This window comes from Antedon bifida, chromosome 2 (genome assembly GCF_963402885.1).
Source record: "Antedon bifida chromosome 2, ecAntBifi1.1, whole genome shotgun sequence".
Lineage (NCBI taxonomy): Eukaryota > Metazoa > Echinodermata > Crinoidea > Comatulida > Antedonidae > Antedon > Antedon bifida.
In genome coordinates, this window is record NC_136227.1 from 3941852 (window position 1) to 3959664 (window position 17813).

The 17813-nt window shown below is 32.3% G+C and overlaps 2 protein-coding genes across 2 annotated transcripts in view; both read right to left on the minus strand.

Annotated features, from left to right (window-relative positions):
- Nucleotides 1–9417, minus strand: part of LOC144835798 (oxysterol-binding protein 1-like) — a 32536-nt gene extending 23119 nt beyond the window's left edge. Inside the window, exons 1-4 of the mRNA XM_078690891.1 lie at nucleotides 9247–9417; nucleotides 7028–7176; nucleotides 4910–5118; nucleotides 705–955 (exon numbers count right to left, since the gene is read on the minus strand). Coding sequence (XP_078547017.1) covers nucleotides 705–955; nucleotides 4910–5118; nucleotides 7028–7155 — 588 coding nt within the window. The 5' untranslated portion in view covers nucleotides 7156–7176; nucleotides 9247–9417. The remainder of the gene's footprint in view (nucleotides 1–704; nucleotides 956–4909; nucleotides 5119–7027; nucleotides 7177–9246) is intronic.
- A 280-nt stretch (nucleotides 9418–9697) lies between these two features.
- On the minus strand, nucleotides 9698–17635 carry LOC144835799 (tRNA (uracil-5-)-methyltransferase homolog A-like). Its single transcript, XM_078690892.1, has 16 exons — nucleotides 17537–17635; nucleotides 16732–17033; nucleotides 16363–16451; nucleotides 15902–15977; nucleotides 15255–15367; nucleotides 14709–14858; nucleotides 14338–14386; nucleotides 14018–14117; nucleotides 13108–13325; nucleotides 12607–12716; nucleotides 12387–12478; nucleotides 11512–11633; nucleotides 11199–11274; nucleotides 10928–11047; nucleotides 10699–10795; nucleotides 9698–10441 (listed from the first exon to the last, which is right to left on the minus strand). The coding sequence occupies exons 2-16, from the start codon at nucleotides 16990–16992 to the stop codon at nucleotides 10165–10167; spliced, it is 1950 nt and encodes a 649-aa protein (XP_078547018.1). The 5' UTR covers nucleotides 16993–17033; nucleotides 17537–17635; the 3' UTR covers nucleotides 9698–10164.
- Nucleotides 17636–17813: the final 178 nt, after the last annotated feature.

The window sequence follows — 17813 nt, forward strand, 5'->3', positions numbered from 1 at the left end:
TTTCTTAATACTTCATATTATGAAGTACTATTAGGCCTAATGGAGAATACATGCTTGAAAATGGAAATCAAATCAGTAATAAGTTCCTTGTTTTCTCAACAAAACAAGAACAATAAAAAAAACACTACAATATTATGAAACACTTACCATTTTTCTGAGCTATTTTACACTCACAATTAGTCTACAGTCATTCTTTCAAAAAAAAGCTCATGTTTTCCCAAATGAACCTGATTACATAATACAATACCTCTTTTATTTCAATTAGAGATATGCTAATTAGGTTATTCAATACAACTATTAACAATTAAGTTGAAGGTAGACCCAGTCTTTGTTTCTTTGTTCCATTTCCTATGGCTCTATAGCGATTCATTGTCAACAATAAATCAAATTCCATGTTTAAAAAAAAAAAATCTACATTTGTTATGTTTTTTTTTTTATGAAGCAAAGACAGTTAGCTTTTCTATCAGCTTTTCAAATTATTAAGAAAACTCCATTGTCTCTTCACAAACATTAAAACTAGATTAGTGTTTAGGTAGAGGTAGAAAAGGGGAAGGAGGCGATTGGAATGAGAAGGTGAGGAAGGGGTATCTTAGGAGGGGCGAGGAGAGAAGGTGGAAAAGGAGGGGGAGGTGGGCAGCATACTTTATATCAACATTTGATTTCGCCATGCAAACCTTCAAACAATATGAGATCGGAAAACTTACATTTATCATAGCATTTGAGGTGATTCTAAATAGAGTAGCACGTTCTGTGATAGCTTTAATTTTGGTTGGAAGCTCTGTGGAATCGTGCACCGATTCAAGGTCACTTAGAGCCCTCTGGAGGGCAGCACCATGCTTGACGATCAGGTCATTACAAGTGTTCAAGTCTTCAAGTTTGTTGCTAAAACTACGCATTGAATGCTGGATGTCAGTTTTCTCTGTTTCAGTCGGTGGGAGTTCCTCACTTGAATCATCTGAAAAAAAAAGATTTAAATTAGACAATTTGTTTCATGATACTGTACCATTGAACAATGATTTTTTTTAATAATGATTGTATGTGCCTGTCAAATAATTGAAGCTCTGTCTTCACTATCAAACTTAAAAATGTGATGTGCCCATATATATGGACATGATGATGTCATACCACTACCATATTTGGGCACATCACATTTTTTTGGTCAAAATACAGTAATTTGATAGTGTAGACAGAGCTTAAGAGAGAAGAGATAAAATATCTTGATTATCTATAGGATTATAAAATATATTGATAATATGAGATATAAGTATTGGCACTTATAACAGGAGCTGTTAATTTAATTAACAGGTACCATCATGGTTCTTTGTGGGATAATCCCTCAGGCTAGACGGAGTTTGGGATTGAATTCAGGTGAACCTGATAGAATAACAGGCTATCTTCTACAACATTGTCTTTTCCATTCATAAAAAAAGATGCATAAAAACAATCTTTGTCAATGTGATTGAAGCTTTAAACCATGGACCTATACATTAGATTTATTGGTCCATGTTTAAACTATTTGACATGTTATAAAAATCATTTAATTTTGTACATAATCTTCACATCAATGTGTGTATACAGGTATTCATTAAACATTCTTCATAATACCAATATGTGCCTAAGAATGAGAAAAACTTACATTTATCAAAAGAACCGAGGATTGTTGTTATTTGAACCCACATTGCTAAGACAATTAAAACTAATCCAATTAGAAATGTACAAATGATAACACTATACACCACCATCTTATTATCCAATGATGAAAAACCAGTGAGTATTACTAGTTATTACCGGTATTGAAGAGCCAACATAAACATTTACCATCACGGTTTTTAAACAAACTCTATAACTTACAACCGTTGCTGCTGTCCTTCTGTTCCAACGATACAATATGAATAATCCTACCCTTATATGGACCGTTGCCAGTTTTCATTTTGTACATTTTCTTGTTAATAATTAAAAAAAAAAGACTTATTTCCAGGATAATAACAGACTTATATGAAACATTTTTCTACTATCTGTTATGCAGTGTGCATTCATCTATTCCAGTTCTGCACAGTAAGTTAGTACCATTATATTTAAACTACTTATAACAACAACATATTGATTTAGGGACTTTAATCAGGGACTTTATAGTCATAATGCATATTCAAAAAGGTATTATATAACCACCCAGTAAAATGAACATTAATATTGTTGGTCTGTTGAGGGACTTTATAAATTATAATATTGTACAATTATCATAAAGTCGAACAATAAAGGCATATCTAGGATTAAATAAATCAATAATACAACCACCATACAGGTATTCTTTTATATATTTTATAATAAACTAGAATGATTGGAATACTGTAGAATGATAAAGAAATACATTTCTGTAGAGAAATACATAGTATAATTAAATTTAATCAACATTTATTGGCTTTCGTTCAAGAATTTTCTTGTTTGTTTATGATTGTTTAACAAATATATTACATGATAAAATCCAATGAATTAAAGATGGAAAAACCCATCCATGGACGGGCAAGGTGTAAAGAACATACTGTAACTCTCCAAAGATGATGTTAATAATAATACTTTGACGAATCATAGGTGATCATTTTTATAATTTTACTGAAATTAAATTTTAACATACGATCGGAAAATGTTATGTTAATGTTAATAATAATACTTTGACGAATCATAGGTGATCATTTTTATAATTTTACTGAAATTAAATTTTAACATACGATCGGAAAATGTTATGTTAATGTTAATAATAATACTTTGACGAATCATAGGTGATCATTTTTATAATTTTACTGAAATTAAATTTTAACATACGATCTGAAAATGTTGATGTATGCCATCCTATTAAACACTTATAGTGCTGAGTTGTGCCTATTATATGCCATATACAATTAATAATAATAATAGAGGGCCAGGAAGAAATTAAATATATTTCATATGTTTTAATATAAATTATTGTTAACGTTGGAACAAGAGTTTCTGTTTTCAGGCCTATGCCTAGTGCTTGCTCCTTTGATAGATTGTGCTTGATATAAACATGCCGAAAAATATATTTATTATTATCATTATTTTTATTATTATAATACACATTACTGAACATAAACATGGAAGTGGTTTAGAAATCGTCTTAATTTACTGTACTACTACTACATACCAAATTTATACCAATGTTTCTTTTGATGTGCCAAACGAACGCCACAACATAGATTCAGCATTGATAGATTGATGAACAAGGTACACCGAAGATCTCTAAATAAAGCATTATGACTCAAGAAACAAGCCTAGGTTCTATCTTTAAATGACCTTCGTCTAGGCTCACTGAATACTAACTTTCCAAGCGTTTTTTAGGCTACAGTTACACTATGGTTCCGTCCATTTTTGCATATTTTCCTATTAGAAAATCTGACTAGGCTAGGCCTCACTGGCAGCTGTTTTATGTATCTGTTGTAGAGAGTTCATCTGATTCATATTGAACGTCTATAACACCTCTGGGTTATTTCAAACAACAAAGTTGATGGTGATACTAAACCTAGTGCGAGTGCTATAATATCTGGCAAACACCCTAGTGAGGGTACAGTATTGATTAAATCAGGGAGGTATTATACCTCCCTGATTTAATGCACAGGATACTAATTACATACAATTAAATATAGGTCTATGATAAGTTTTGCTTTATAAGGAGGAACTACTTTATACAGTAGGCCTATAGTTATTAAATATAATTACAGACCATCACTATTGAAACTGTATACACCAATAAAATCAAATCCAAAAGTGGGCATTAATTGCAAACTAACGCATACACGCCAACACTCCCGTTTTGGCCAGGAGATTCCCGTATTTTAGACTTGTCTTTCGGCCTAACATTGTTCCCCCGGGTTTTCCACATTTTCTCCAAACGGAAAGGACGTCACACAATATACTCCCTTACCTCCCGATAAGAGATCTGGGACACTGTTGATGTAAAAAAAACACCACCACCCATTTTTTTTTTAACTTCAGATGTTGAAATGTATGTTTGGTAATGTATAAATTCTGGTGATGACTTATTATCATGTTTACAGTATGTTTCTCAACATTTCTAATTTATGACTAATTCTAATGGTAATGACTTGATAACATATGGCATACGCAGAAATGGTAAAACTTATTTATATAAACGTCTAGTTGGAAGTTTGTTTGTGTTGCTCAGGATTTTACTTCAGTAAATAGCTCCCTCTATAGTAAATTGCTAATCAAGTTTGGTTGTAAAGTGGAAACATTTTCTCCAGGAAATTATTAGGAAATTACAAATTGAATTCATTGTACATTAACCAACAAAAACAAGTTCATAAATGTCATATATGACATATTAATTGAGGAATAATTAAAAAATTTATTCCAGGTTATACAACATAATAACAAATACTGTATATCCCATAATTATGTTTCTTAAATCTTTCAACGCTTTCAAAGAAGATATGTGTAAACACTTTATTTGTCATTGTAATAGCATAATATATAGAAACTTCATCAATAAAATATGAAAAAAAAGAACTAAATAAATCAGCTTTTGGCCTTTACCATAATTTTAACACAATTGATTGTAAAGTTAAATAAATTAATGATAATGAATATCATTAGTTTTAACTAAATACTACTTTCATATAAGTTTAAATTATTAATATTAATGTTCATAATAACAATGCAGTGTCGTGGTAAATTTTATCCCTTTTGTCTAACAAAAGTTTAAAAACCAGGACTTTAACATTTTATACATGCCCTCCCCCCCACCTCCTAAAAGTTTGCTAGGCGATGAGAAGAGGCCATACCTAAACAACGAAGAATTAAATTAATAAATAACAGCTTAAAATAATGATTAAATTATTTTGAAAACATTTTTAATAAAAGATAAAAAAGTTACCTGAGAATTCTTCAGTCATACGAATGGCCTTGGCTTTTGCTAATTCTAACGCAGTCACCCATTTCTGCCTCTCTACCTCTGAGCCGGCTTTCAAATGAAATGTCTGTGTTCCGCTAGAGATTACAAAATTACATGAATCTTCCGTGTCGATATAAGCACCTGCTAGATTAATGGTACCACGACATGTATGAGCAACTTCTGCTTGCGTTCTGTAATATAAAAATAATTGACAATAGAACTTATTATAATGCAGTTTTTATTGACCAACCAAAGGAATATCAAACATAAGCTTTAAAAAAAAACACATTACAATAAATTATTTTTTTACTATAACAGTCATAAAAAGCCATAAACATTAAATATGAATTTAATACTATCAATAAAAATATTATAATATTCTTGCTTTGTGTACTAACATTTTTAGTTTTTTTTTTCTAACAAATACTGTAGAAATATTATCCAAATAAAGTATTGAAGAAACGAATAATGTTAATAGTATATATCTATTTATTCTTTATACTGGGTAGCCTCTTCAGTCAAAGACTGTTCTCCCAGAAGGCCCAGTGTATAGTACTATGATGAGTTTGTGATAGTGGCTGTGTGTGAACTAGTACACCGGGGTAACCCCCTACTCATCTCGAAAGATGTACTGGGTTCTTTAAAGTTCACATGAGCTAGATGTGTACACTGGACCTACGGTTTATAGTCCTTATCCGAGAAGACTCGTTCTACAACCAGAACCATATAATATTAATAAAAATATTAATAATTTAATATTAATAATAATATTTTTCTCATTAACAACACTCTTAACAATACTGTTTATTGGATACCTTGTACTATTCAAGGTTTTTTAATTTTAACATAATTTATTTTAGTCCAGCACATGTTAATGTCAATAATCAATATTACATGGAAATATATTCCATTCACATCATCTTCAGTTCACCATAAAGATATTTATAGAATGCTTTTTTAATCAAAAACAATAAGGAAACTAGACTTCCTTGAAGATGTACTTCGATGCAAAACATAAAAATAAAGATGTATCAACACTTTCAATAGGCCATTTTGCATAGTTTTGATATTAAGTTATTCACTTCCGCATAAAAAATGGAATAAAAATAATGGTTATAATTTAAGACAAAATAAACAGTTAAACTTAACCAAAAAAAAACCTGTTATTTGACTGACAATCGGCTTTTAAGGTATATGTTTTATCGATTCTATTTTGTGTCATTAATTATTAATCCATGGTTATTTAATGCGCCTTGAAATGAAAAGAATTCAAACTGTAACATTTTTAGTTAAATAATCGGAATTGTTATGTTGAACTGGTTATTAAAAAAATGACAATAAGTGATTGAGTGCTTTTAATTTGTTATTAAAAATTGATCCGTTTCAAATACTTAAAAAAATAATTGAATAAAAATTTGTATTGATAATCTATTATTTCCTGCGGCCATTAGAAATAGGACATTATAAATACTGAACTAGTAAATGTAGTATTATATTATAATCAATCATTTTCAGCATTAACTAGAACTGTCTTCTTTGAAATAATGAATGATTTATGACGACTATTTTTGTCTTAATCTCTCATGCAAAAATATGGTAGTGATATGACATCATCATGTCCATACAGTATATGGGCACATCACATTTTTTTTGTCACAACATAAAGTTGACAGAGCTTAAGAATGAACTAGTTTCTCTCACTCTTGTGGGATTATTACCATTTACTTGCCCCATTATGAATATTAAGTTTGTTTGTTTAATTTATTTATTTTCCACACATTGAACAAAAAGAACAAAGACAATGTGTGAAAGGAGATCAAAATAAGTAAAAATTACTTTAAGCATTGACCACTTAAGCAGTTGTCAACATGACAAGGAAACTAATAACTCTAAAATATTGACCAAAAAAAATAAGAAAAAAAAAAAAATTGACATTGAATGTTATCAAATAATTATGCCATAAAAGTTAAAAATTAACTAATACAAGATTATTTACTATAATGTCAACAAAACAGATTTAAAAAAAGGATAAATTATGAAATGTAGTCGTTAATTAGTGATTGCTTATAGGTGATTTTAAAACTTGCTAAGTTAGTATACCTGTAGTATGATAGTCTTCCATCTGAGAGGCTAAACCATCTTCTTTGATATCCTTTTAGATAATTCGTCCATTTATACAGCCAACCTGTAAATAGGTCACTTCCAGAAGAACTGCTTTTATCAGACATTGTCTTCTTTTTATAGTTTTCCTGCAAAAAAAGGTAACATTTCAAGGCAAATTTATAATATATTTAGACGATCAATAAGCTCTGTCTACACTATCAAACTTTATATGACGAAAAATGTGATGTGTCCATATAGACATGATGATATCATATCACTACTACCATATTTGGGAATATCACTACCATATTTGGACACATCACATTTTTTTGTCTGATAGTTTAGACAGAGCTTAACAGTCACAGTTATTCAAACTTGTATCATGATGGTGTAGCTTTAGTGGTTGCGTTTCAACTTCCATACCCAAGGACACCCGGGGTCCAGGACACCCAGGGTCCAGGACACCCAGGGTCCAGGACACCCAGGGTCCAGGACACCTAGTGCCATGGTTTTAACTCATAACTGTTTCTACTCCACTCAAATGAAACTTAATAGCGGAACATACAAGTTCTATTCTACCTGTAGATTTCAATCTGTCGTTTAATCTAACCTCATGTTTCAAATCTAATCTTACCAAACCTAGTGTTAAACTATGTCTACACTATCAATAAAAAAAATGGGATGTGCTCATGGACATGATGATGTCATATCACTACCATATTTAAGCATATCACTACCATATTTAAGCATATCATTACCATATTTAAGCATATCACTACCATATTTAAGCATATCACTACCATATTTGGGCACACTTTTTTTTGTCAAACTAGTTTGATAGTGTAGACAGAGCTTTAACAAGACAATGATGATACTTTCTCCTAAGTAGAATACAAGTAGATCTAGTTTAAAATGTTGACATGGTCCCTAATGAATATTGTAATATTATTCTGTATTAATACCACCAGGTAATCATAACAAAAAGTCAATCAGTCAATATTATCTGGAGTGGGTGATTCACTTTGAATAAACATCAGAATTGTGCAACATTCATAATTAACTGAACAAGACTGAGACAGTGATAAAAATAGTATTTAAAAACAAATTATTTATGTCTAATCGATTAGACTACAATAATTAGTACAGTCCTGTATGGTGCGCAAAGCTGTCATTTATTCAGAAATAAAGAACTTAGACTTAGACTAGAGTACAGTAAGACATAGTTGACAGTTTGGCTCCTATTTTCAATTTAAGTGTACATTTTTTATGTATGAACCATGGAGGTATAAATACCTCCATGTATGAACCAAGACAGAGATGGCCCACTTTCTATAATTATTATCGGAAGTTTGTCTGTCTGCTCCAAAAATAACTTTCAACAAAATAAATCCATATTGAAACAAACTGGAGACTGTCCTCTGGGTGTAGGCCTACCATTGGAGAAGATTTATAACATTGCATTAACATATTGTTACATTGCTAGACAGCTCTGTTTGAATTACACGATTGGACATTTTATCAAATCAAATGGCAATCTGAAACCCAGCTATTCAAATACACAAAGTAAATAAAATGACCTAGAAATTCAATGCAATGACAGAAGGTGCTTGCAACGTAATTATCTATTTTTTATGATAAATGAGAGAGATAGTGGGTGGCAATTTTGGTGGGTGGCAATTTGAATCAATTATTTGGATTCAAATTGCGCAAAAAAAAAAAACTAATTCAAATTGTGTATACACTAACACTAACAGTACACATAATGCATGGAGAGTACAAACAATAATTACCACTTCTATCAAAAAATACCAAAATGGGAAAATAGAAATGTTATTAAATAATAAAATTTAAGAAGATTACGAATAAACATTTAGCTATTTGTATAACTATAATTAAATTAATTAATACGATATGGCATTCGTAATAAATAAATATAATTGTGAATGTGAGTGAATAGCAACATAAATAATATCAACATAATAACACAGACTTAATGCTAGTTAATACTTAGGCCTACTGCTAGCCTATAGGCTTGATGACAGGTTAAATCCTACCTATACCTAGCCGGAAACAGCTGTTCACTGCCTACTAAAACTGTCCTAAATTCTCACTGTATAGCCTAGCATCTAGCCTAGGCCTAGCCTTTTTATATTTTATTCGTCGTATGATATCTCATCATTCATTTACACTTTCTACATATATTTGCTACTACTTACACTTATTATTCAGTAATTATTTGACGGCCAGCCATAGAAATCAGCACACGGCATCCAGTTCAAAAGCGGCAATATGGAATAAGCTAGGCTGGCATTGACAATGCCAAATCAGTGCTACCTGTTCTACGCGTGACGTGTACCGGGGACAAATTCGATTCAGTCCCGGTGGTTCGACGAAAAAGGTGGTGTCGCAATCGAAGAAAGGGTTACGTTTTCCGTAATGCATAGGCTCATATTACCAGACACCAGAAAAATAGTAATTGAATGTACGACGACCGTCTGTATAACGGCGACTAATAAATCTTATAAAATTAATTTTGTGGTTCCACATACATCAAAAGCAAGTAATTACACACAATAATAAAATTTAGTGTTTTTTACGGTAAATGTTATTTAGAATTTGTTTACTTTACATCTTTAAATAAATAACAAATGAAGGTTCAATAAAAGCTCCGTTTCAGATAGCAGATAACACAAAAACAAAAGTTTTTGTCACTGTTAATTTTATTGATAGGGCTACTTGTATATTACTATTTCTAATTAAATATATTCTTTAAAAGTATTTCAATTTTAATCAAGCCATAACTATTCTTTTTAATTAAAAGATTTAAAAGCATAATGCGTTGATCTATCAGAAAATATTATAAAATCAGTGTAGTTAGTTCAGTTTATAGTGTCTTTTTTAAAATGAACATTTTTCATATTCAGTTTCATTTTTGTTTTTGGAAGAGCATTAAATGCTTTACTATCATACCACTTCAGGAGTTTCTCTTTCAATGTAAGAACTTAAAGGAATATTTAAATTATAGTTTTCCAAATCTAAAATATTGTATAGCATATCAAATTACTTAAGTACGCATTTTCTAAAAATTAGGTTTAAGTAAAAGCCCATCCACTATGAGTAGACTTCTTGTTTACTTAGATTGCATTCTGTTCAGTGTCTTCAGATGTTACATCCGATTCCTCTACAGTTTTATTTGTACCCACATCATCATCATCCGCCATCTCAGATGTCTCTACATTTTCTTCTTTCGCGTTATCTTCACTAGCTTGGTCATCTTTCACGCTGCATAAAGTGCGCTCAAATAACATAAGAAGTTCGCAATGAGGGGTGTGTGGAAAGAGGTCAACTGGAACCGCTTTCACGAGTCGGAATGGAACTCCTTTACTCTTGATGGATATTCGCCTACATAAACTGAAATTTAAAAAAAATCTTTAATCAAATTAATTGTAAAAAAAAGTAAATCACACAGCATACTCACAATAAAAATGAGTAAAAATCCCTTTGCTCTTTACGAATTGGTGCTATATGAATGTCGCATTATATATATTATATAGTAAAATACATACTTAACTGTACTTCTTGCTTTTATCCAGAATTCTTTTATTCAATATTTTAATTGATAATGCAAGCAACATTTGACAAAATATTAAACAATTAATAGTACTTACTCTACAAAGTTTCCAATAGCAATATTTGGGTTGCATGACACGTAGACAAGCTTCTCCAAGTATGCACATCTTCTTATTGATTCTATCACTTTCTTATCTAACATCAAGAACAAATAAAAAAAAATGGATTTACAGAAATTTAATTTAAGACAATGGGTTCTTTTAGGAGTGATGAAAATTCATTTTGGATGTCTACCGGAGACTGCTTGATAATAATGATGTAACTTACGCAAACCAGCTCTGGGAGGATCAACTATTGCAATGATATCTTTACAATTCTCTAAGCTACTAGTGAGGCTAGGCATCACGTCTTCAGCTTTACCACAATGAAACTCAATGTTATCGATACCTGGACAAAATAAACAAAGCAAAATTTTTAAAAAATTCACAAAAGCTGTAATGATACATACAAACAACGTAAATTCTTTTGAAGATGAAACTTCTTTAGAATATTGTTGCAAAAAGTAGTGCACATAATTGATGTTACAGTAAACACCCACCATTCAATTTAGCATTCTCCTTTGCATCATGGGTAGCTTGCTCATTCATCTCCACACCAATAACTCGATGAACATTCTAAAATAAAACAATACAATACATTCTTATAAATGATAAATACATGTTTGAGATACATCATGTAAATAAACTGTGTAAAGAACTTAAAATTTCATCAATAGAACCTATTTTTTAAGCTCTGTCTACACTCTATCAAATTTCTTGAAATGTCACAATACACTATTAACTAGTTTGATAGTGTAGACTCTACTTATAACAGTAGTTCAACTCAAACTGTATTCATTTCTTTCCACCTACCTTAGCAATGGATATCCCTATAGTTCCAGTACCACAACACACATCTAATACTGTAGTTTTTTTAGTAGCACCGCACCAATCAGCAATTGTTTTATATAAAATTTCAGCTGCTTTTGTGTTTACTAAAATACAAACAAAATTAAACTGCACTATGATGGTACATACTGTATATTATCTAGATAATAACATGGCTAGATAGCTTTTGATATATTTTTACACTGATTATTTGATATTAGAGAGGTTTTGCGAATACGATAACGAAAACGGATACGTCACGCACACATATTCGTTTTCGTAAGCCGGTAAAAATCTGTTTCGCACGGCAACGAAATATTGAGGGCGTCGTCCAAAATATGACTGCCGGAAAATTTGAGCGAAGCACAGGTACGTGTTGCTTTGTGCTTGGCTGCCTAGGCCTAGCGTAACATCAAAGCGAGTGAGGACTTTAAAAACTGCTATTTATAAAAATTGACCTGGCATTTTAGTAAATTACTTTAGTAAATTACTTTCAATAAATCTATAATTATATTATAATCATGAATCATTCCTGATTCAAATGCAAAATGTGCAAAATAGATCAAAAACTATACTCGTTTTGTAGTTACGAATATGACTGGTGATTTTCGTCAACAGGAATACGCTTTACGAATATGAAGTGGGGATCAGCTCAAAAGTTTCACAGATGTGTGACGTATCCGTTTTCGTAAGGTTGCGAAACCTATTATATATTGATTCTGATATTCCTAATTTAATGTTTATGATGATTAATAATTTTATTTAAAGGGCCCTGAATATCAGTTAACCTACTGGGCTAAACTAGAAAGGGTGCCCTCTTTGAGGATGGATGAAATAAATATAACAAAAATAAAGCTTACCTTGGAAGAAAGCTTCTGGTGATACTCTGAACTTTAACCCCATCATGCTTTCATGAATACACTTTTCACCCCATAAATGCTCAAGAGGTTGCCTTTACATAGAAGAAACAGAACAAAGTACAATAGTAAATAAGCAAGATAATACATCTTAATTTTGGATATTTCAAATTGAATGGATTTTTAAAGGCCGGATTACAAGGGCCAGAAAAAATTCACAAACCTTTCTCTATCTTTCTGCAACTGGATATAAAGTGAAGTCAAAGAACATGACCTGCCTTCTCCTTCGACAAAGTAATCTCTTAAACTCTTTTTCTGCTTTGAAATCTCTTCCTTGAAAAATACAAGATAAAACAAAGATAAGGAAATAAATTATAAATTATGAATACATGATACATCCATAGTTGAACCAACAAATTTGCAGGTATACTTTAAGTAGTGAATTGCAAGAAGGCCTTTAGACTAGTTATTGTGTGTGGTTCAACGTAACACACTGTCAGAATAAAGCTCTGTCTACACTATCAGACTTCATGTGATAAAAAATGTGATGTGCCAATATATGGACATGATGATGTCATATCACTACCATATTTGGGCACATCACACTTTTGTCAAACTAGTTGATAGTGTATACAGAACTTTACACACTGTGACAACGCCATAGAATGCTAGGCCTAACGTAACACACTGTCAGAACGCAATACCAAGATGGGCCTAACCTCACCTCTGACAGTTTCTGCTGATGTAAATGTGCTATTGCCATAATCTGGTTGTCTAAAGTCATCCTGACCACTAGCATATGCCAATAGCCCTTGTGAGTCTGGGGTTGATGGCTTGGTAAACCAGTTGATCTGATGTGTTTCTGGAAGGCTGCAGCTACTTTCTTCATATTGCTAGGAACATTACAGCAACAAGTGGGCTCAAGGACATCGACAGTTCCACCTGTAATTTGAAATCATCATTTATTTTTATGTCTTTAGGCACATTTGGACAAGGATTACCAATAGTAAATTAATCACTGCCCTATCAGATAGGTGGTAATCCCCCTGATACAGGGGCTATTTTGTGAACCAGTTCAACTCGTCCTACCCGTCTCGAATGATGAACTGGGTTCTTTAAAGTGCACACAGGTTATAATTGTGTACACTGTACCTACGGTTTATAGTCCTTATCCGAGAAGACTTGTCCCACCACCAGAACTAGGAGCGAATGAGGCTCGAACCCATGCCGATATTGTTGGCTCTTTAGGTACAGTAAATGACACCTCCGCCATAATCGCTCGACCATTTGACTTGCTTTAATAGCTAAGTACTGTATTTAAAATGTGCTTTATATGATAACACAAGTCAGGTGTACACCAGATATATCCGAGAAGACACAAGAAATATGGTTGAGGAGAGGCTTGAAGCTTTGCCAATTTTATAGCTATGGGCCACAGCGCTACTGACTTACCACTCTCTCACTCCACTTGATTAATTCATGTTACAAAGATGGCCACTCCACTGATTCATGATACAGAATAAGAGTATAGACCTTGGGATTGGAAGGCAAGCATGTTAACCACCAAGCTACAGCTCCACTACAAAGCAAGAGTTTAATACATCTATAGGATAAAAACCAAAACAATCCCTGACCTTTGTACCTCCCGAACCTGAAGCCAACTGTGTTGTCATGGTCTTCGGAGCTTCTTCCAATACTGAATTCACATTTATTACGATATTCGTTAATGGCAGGCTGTAACAAAAATGATATCAACAGATTAACACAATTTATATTAATCAAATCGTTACACTTGATTACTGTATTACATTTTTTATGGACTTACAAAAAAGAGGGATCATTTTCACCTTAGAACTGAATTAATATTATCTGAGGTGCTTGCCTACGGTACCTGATCATATTCTCTTGACTTCTGTAATTATCCTGTAAAAAGACAATTTATATAACTACTTACTGATGGTATTACTGATTGGAGCTCACAACATAAGTTATCATTCTTTAGTCTAAAGAAAAAAAAGACACAATTAGATTAAAATGAAAATCTATCAGAAACTGCATTGCAACATGTATGCATTGGTTAAAGCTTTGTCTACACTATCAAACTAGTTTTACAAAAAAAGTGTGATGTGCCCAAATATGGCAGTGATATGCCCAAATTTGGTAGTGATATGACATCATCATGTCCATATATATTTTTTTGTCACATGTTTGATAGTGTAGACAGAGCAGTCAGTCAGTTACATTCAGTTTGATACAGGTAGTAGTTCCAACTGCACTGAGCTGTGTAATGATGATAATGAGTATATTGTACAGTATATGACAAACCTTTGTGTACTTAGCCATGGCTTAAGTTCTGGTGTCTGTCTTTCAAAGGTTTTACCAAGGGTGATCATAAACTGTTCCATGCTCTCCTCCTTTAACTTCAGCTGGTCTTCATATGACTTATTCCAATATGGAATCACAGCATTGCACAATCTAAATATATAAAGAAAAGTATGATTAACAATAATTGGGGAAGTTGTGGAAGCTAACAACCCAGTTTAAAGCTCTATCTACACATCAAACAAGAAAAATGTGATGTGCCCAAATATGGTAGTGATATGATATCATCATGTCCATATATGGCCACATTACATTTTTTTTGGTCACATAAACTTTGATAGCGTAGACAGAGTTTAAGAATCCAGTCTACACATTTAGGCTGTATGCACTTACAAGAACCATCTTTTGAAACCATGTCATTATTAATCACTGTGTTAGACCAGGAAGATAGGCTACCAGTTCTCACTTTGCTACCACAAGAGTGGCCTCACTGTATGTACCAATGGCATAAGAGATGAACAGTATTATCAAAATTGGTAGTAGGCCTACCTTTCTTCTGGCGTAAGTGTATCTTGCTTGCTCTTCTTAGCTGCTTGGTTACCATTATTATCACTGTCTTGTTTTCTCTTTGCTATCAATGGATCAGCTTTAGGCTTAGCGAGCTTTTGAAACAAAATGAATACATCTTTATAAAGTCTAACCTCAAGTAAACAAGAGAGGTTGAGACACAAAAACATCAAGCTTTAGAAATAATAAACACAGTTAGTTTATCTTGAAAAAGTGACAACCATTCAAAATGCCGAAAGCTCTATCTACACCATCAGACTTTATGTGACAAACAAAATGTGATGTACCCATTTACGACACGATGATTTCAATTCAATTTTATTTTTATAAGATACATCATTATGTAATAACATAAATAACAGTGTTTTTTTTTTTTTTAAAGATGATGTCATATCACTACCATATTTGGGCACATCACACTTATTTTGTCAAACTAGTTTGATAGTGTAAACAGAGATTTACCTCTACTTTGGAATTAAAAGCTCTGGAAGAAGTACACAATCAAGTACACAAGACAGGTGTATTGAGACGGAAAACAACAGATATTAATAACAATTTCAGCCACATTTTTTGTTTCAATGTTAAAGTACAGAAGTACCTCAACATCAATATTTATAAATTGTTTCTACCTTGGCACGTAATACTTGATTCTTCCATTTATGTCCATTTAAAACTTTTAAAGCTTCCTCTCGATCCTCTTCACATCTATAAATATATAATGCAATATATGATCATTAACAAATTTGTTTAATCATTTAAGAGGGACACACAAGCTACAGCTTTATAAGTCTCAACATCAAGGTAAAAATCATATTTCAGCTTCTTCCTTAAGCTGAAATAGTCTTTATCAAACTGATCATAAAGGTTTGTGTACATGTAGATCATTTGTTCATGGTGAGAAGATGAAAATCCTAAATCCCGTCTTGTCGGGAGGAAAATAAACATGTTTAAAGTTCTCACGACATAAAAACTATGCCCGACAATATCTCGTCTCAATTCATCTCAGCACCCACGGGTCAAGACTTTTTGTTGGGCCTCATCATACGATGCTGTCTGAGTTGGCCTTTAATGTTAAATAAAATAGACATACGTAAATGTTACAAATGCATAAGTTGCACGGTTCACTGCTTTCACTTTCTTTGGTTTTAGATTTAGGTTGGTAATCATCTTTTTCAGTTGCTATAAAAATAAATAAAATCCACAAAATCTTTCATTATAAATACATTTTTCCCCTTTAATATTAATTGAATAAAATAGCTTAAAGTAGGCATTGTATACAAAATTATATATCAGTATTTTGAAAACTGTTTGACTAAGGCCTAAGCTCTGTTTAATTTATTTTTAAAATCTCTATCTACACTATCAAACTAGTTTATGTGATGTGATGTGCCCATTATATGGACATGATATGGTCATATCACTACCATATTTAAGCATATATATATTAATTCTAATTTACTTTAAATCCAAAATGTTTTGGAAGGTTTTGAATCTCAATTTTATAAATCTCTGAAGTAAAGAGTTGGCCTTCTTGTGTGTAATTATACGCATCATCCTGTTGAGCATTCTTGCTCGTCCCCTCTTCTATACCAGCAGACTCTACCCCATCTGTTGTGCCATCCCCTCCACTGACTGGTGTGTCCACATCCATCTCTTTTCGGTTTCCTTGATCGCTAGGAGGTTCGCTTGTGTTTTCTACACTTGTTGCTGGCTCAGCCATGTTCAATTGTTTGTCCTGTCACGTACCTACTGTAGGTAGGCCTAGTTAATGAAAAAATTATAAATGCCTGCATTTGGTTAAAACTGATTAATTAATGCCTAGAAATTACACAAGTTCAATCCATCATCACCCAGTCCACTAACAGTAACACTTCTATTCTACTACTTTAAAAAATTAACACAGTCCTCCTCACAAAGAATGAGTGGTGTAATCTGGCTTTGATAAAGTGCAGTAAGAAAACCATAAGTATTTTATTATTATTTTTATTAATATGAACTAAGTCGCGTTTAGATTTAGATGTTTTATCATATTCTAGGCCTAACTAGTCGTTTATCAGGTTACCGCGCCAGACACACGTCCGTCCGACCGACCAATCAAGACACATTTTTAAAATGTGAGAGAGGCCTAGAATGTAAACCCAAATTGTGGTGAAACTAAGCCACTCACATTAAATAGGAGACGCAAAACGTATACCGTAGCTATCATTATTGATTTTCAGATATTAGAAATTTAAAAATATATAAAATACAAACGGAAAACTTACGAAAATATATCTGCAAACTTCTCAACTAAAAAAGAACCAACCACCGGTGACTTCCATAAAAACTACTGGAGCGTAAACCACGTGGTAATTTTGAGGTCATGTGGTGAGTGTTGTTTGTTTACGTTTTACAAGTTTACGTCAGCCAATCACCGTTGCCCATTAAACAATAAGGACACAAAAATGCAAATTACTGTAGTTTGACCATATAGATCACTCTATAGGTCCATGTCCATGGTTTGACCGTGACGTGTACGTTACATTATTTTGAAAACTACAA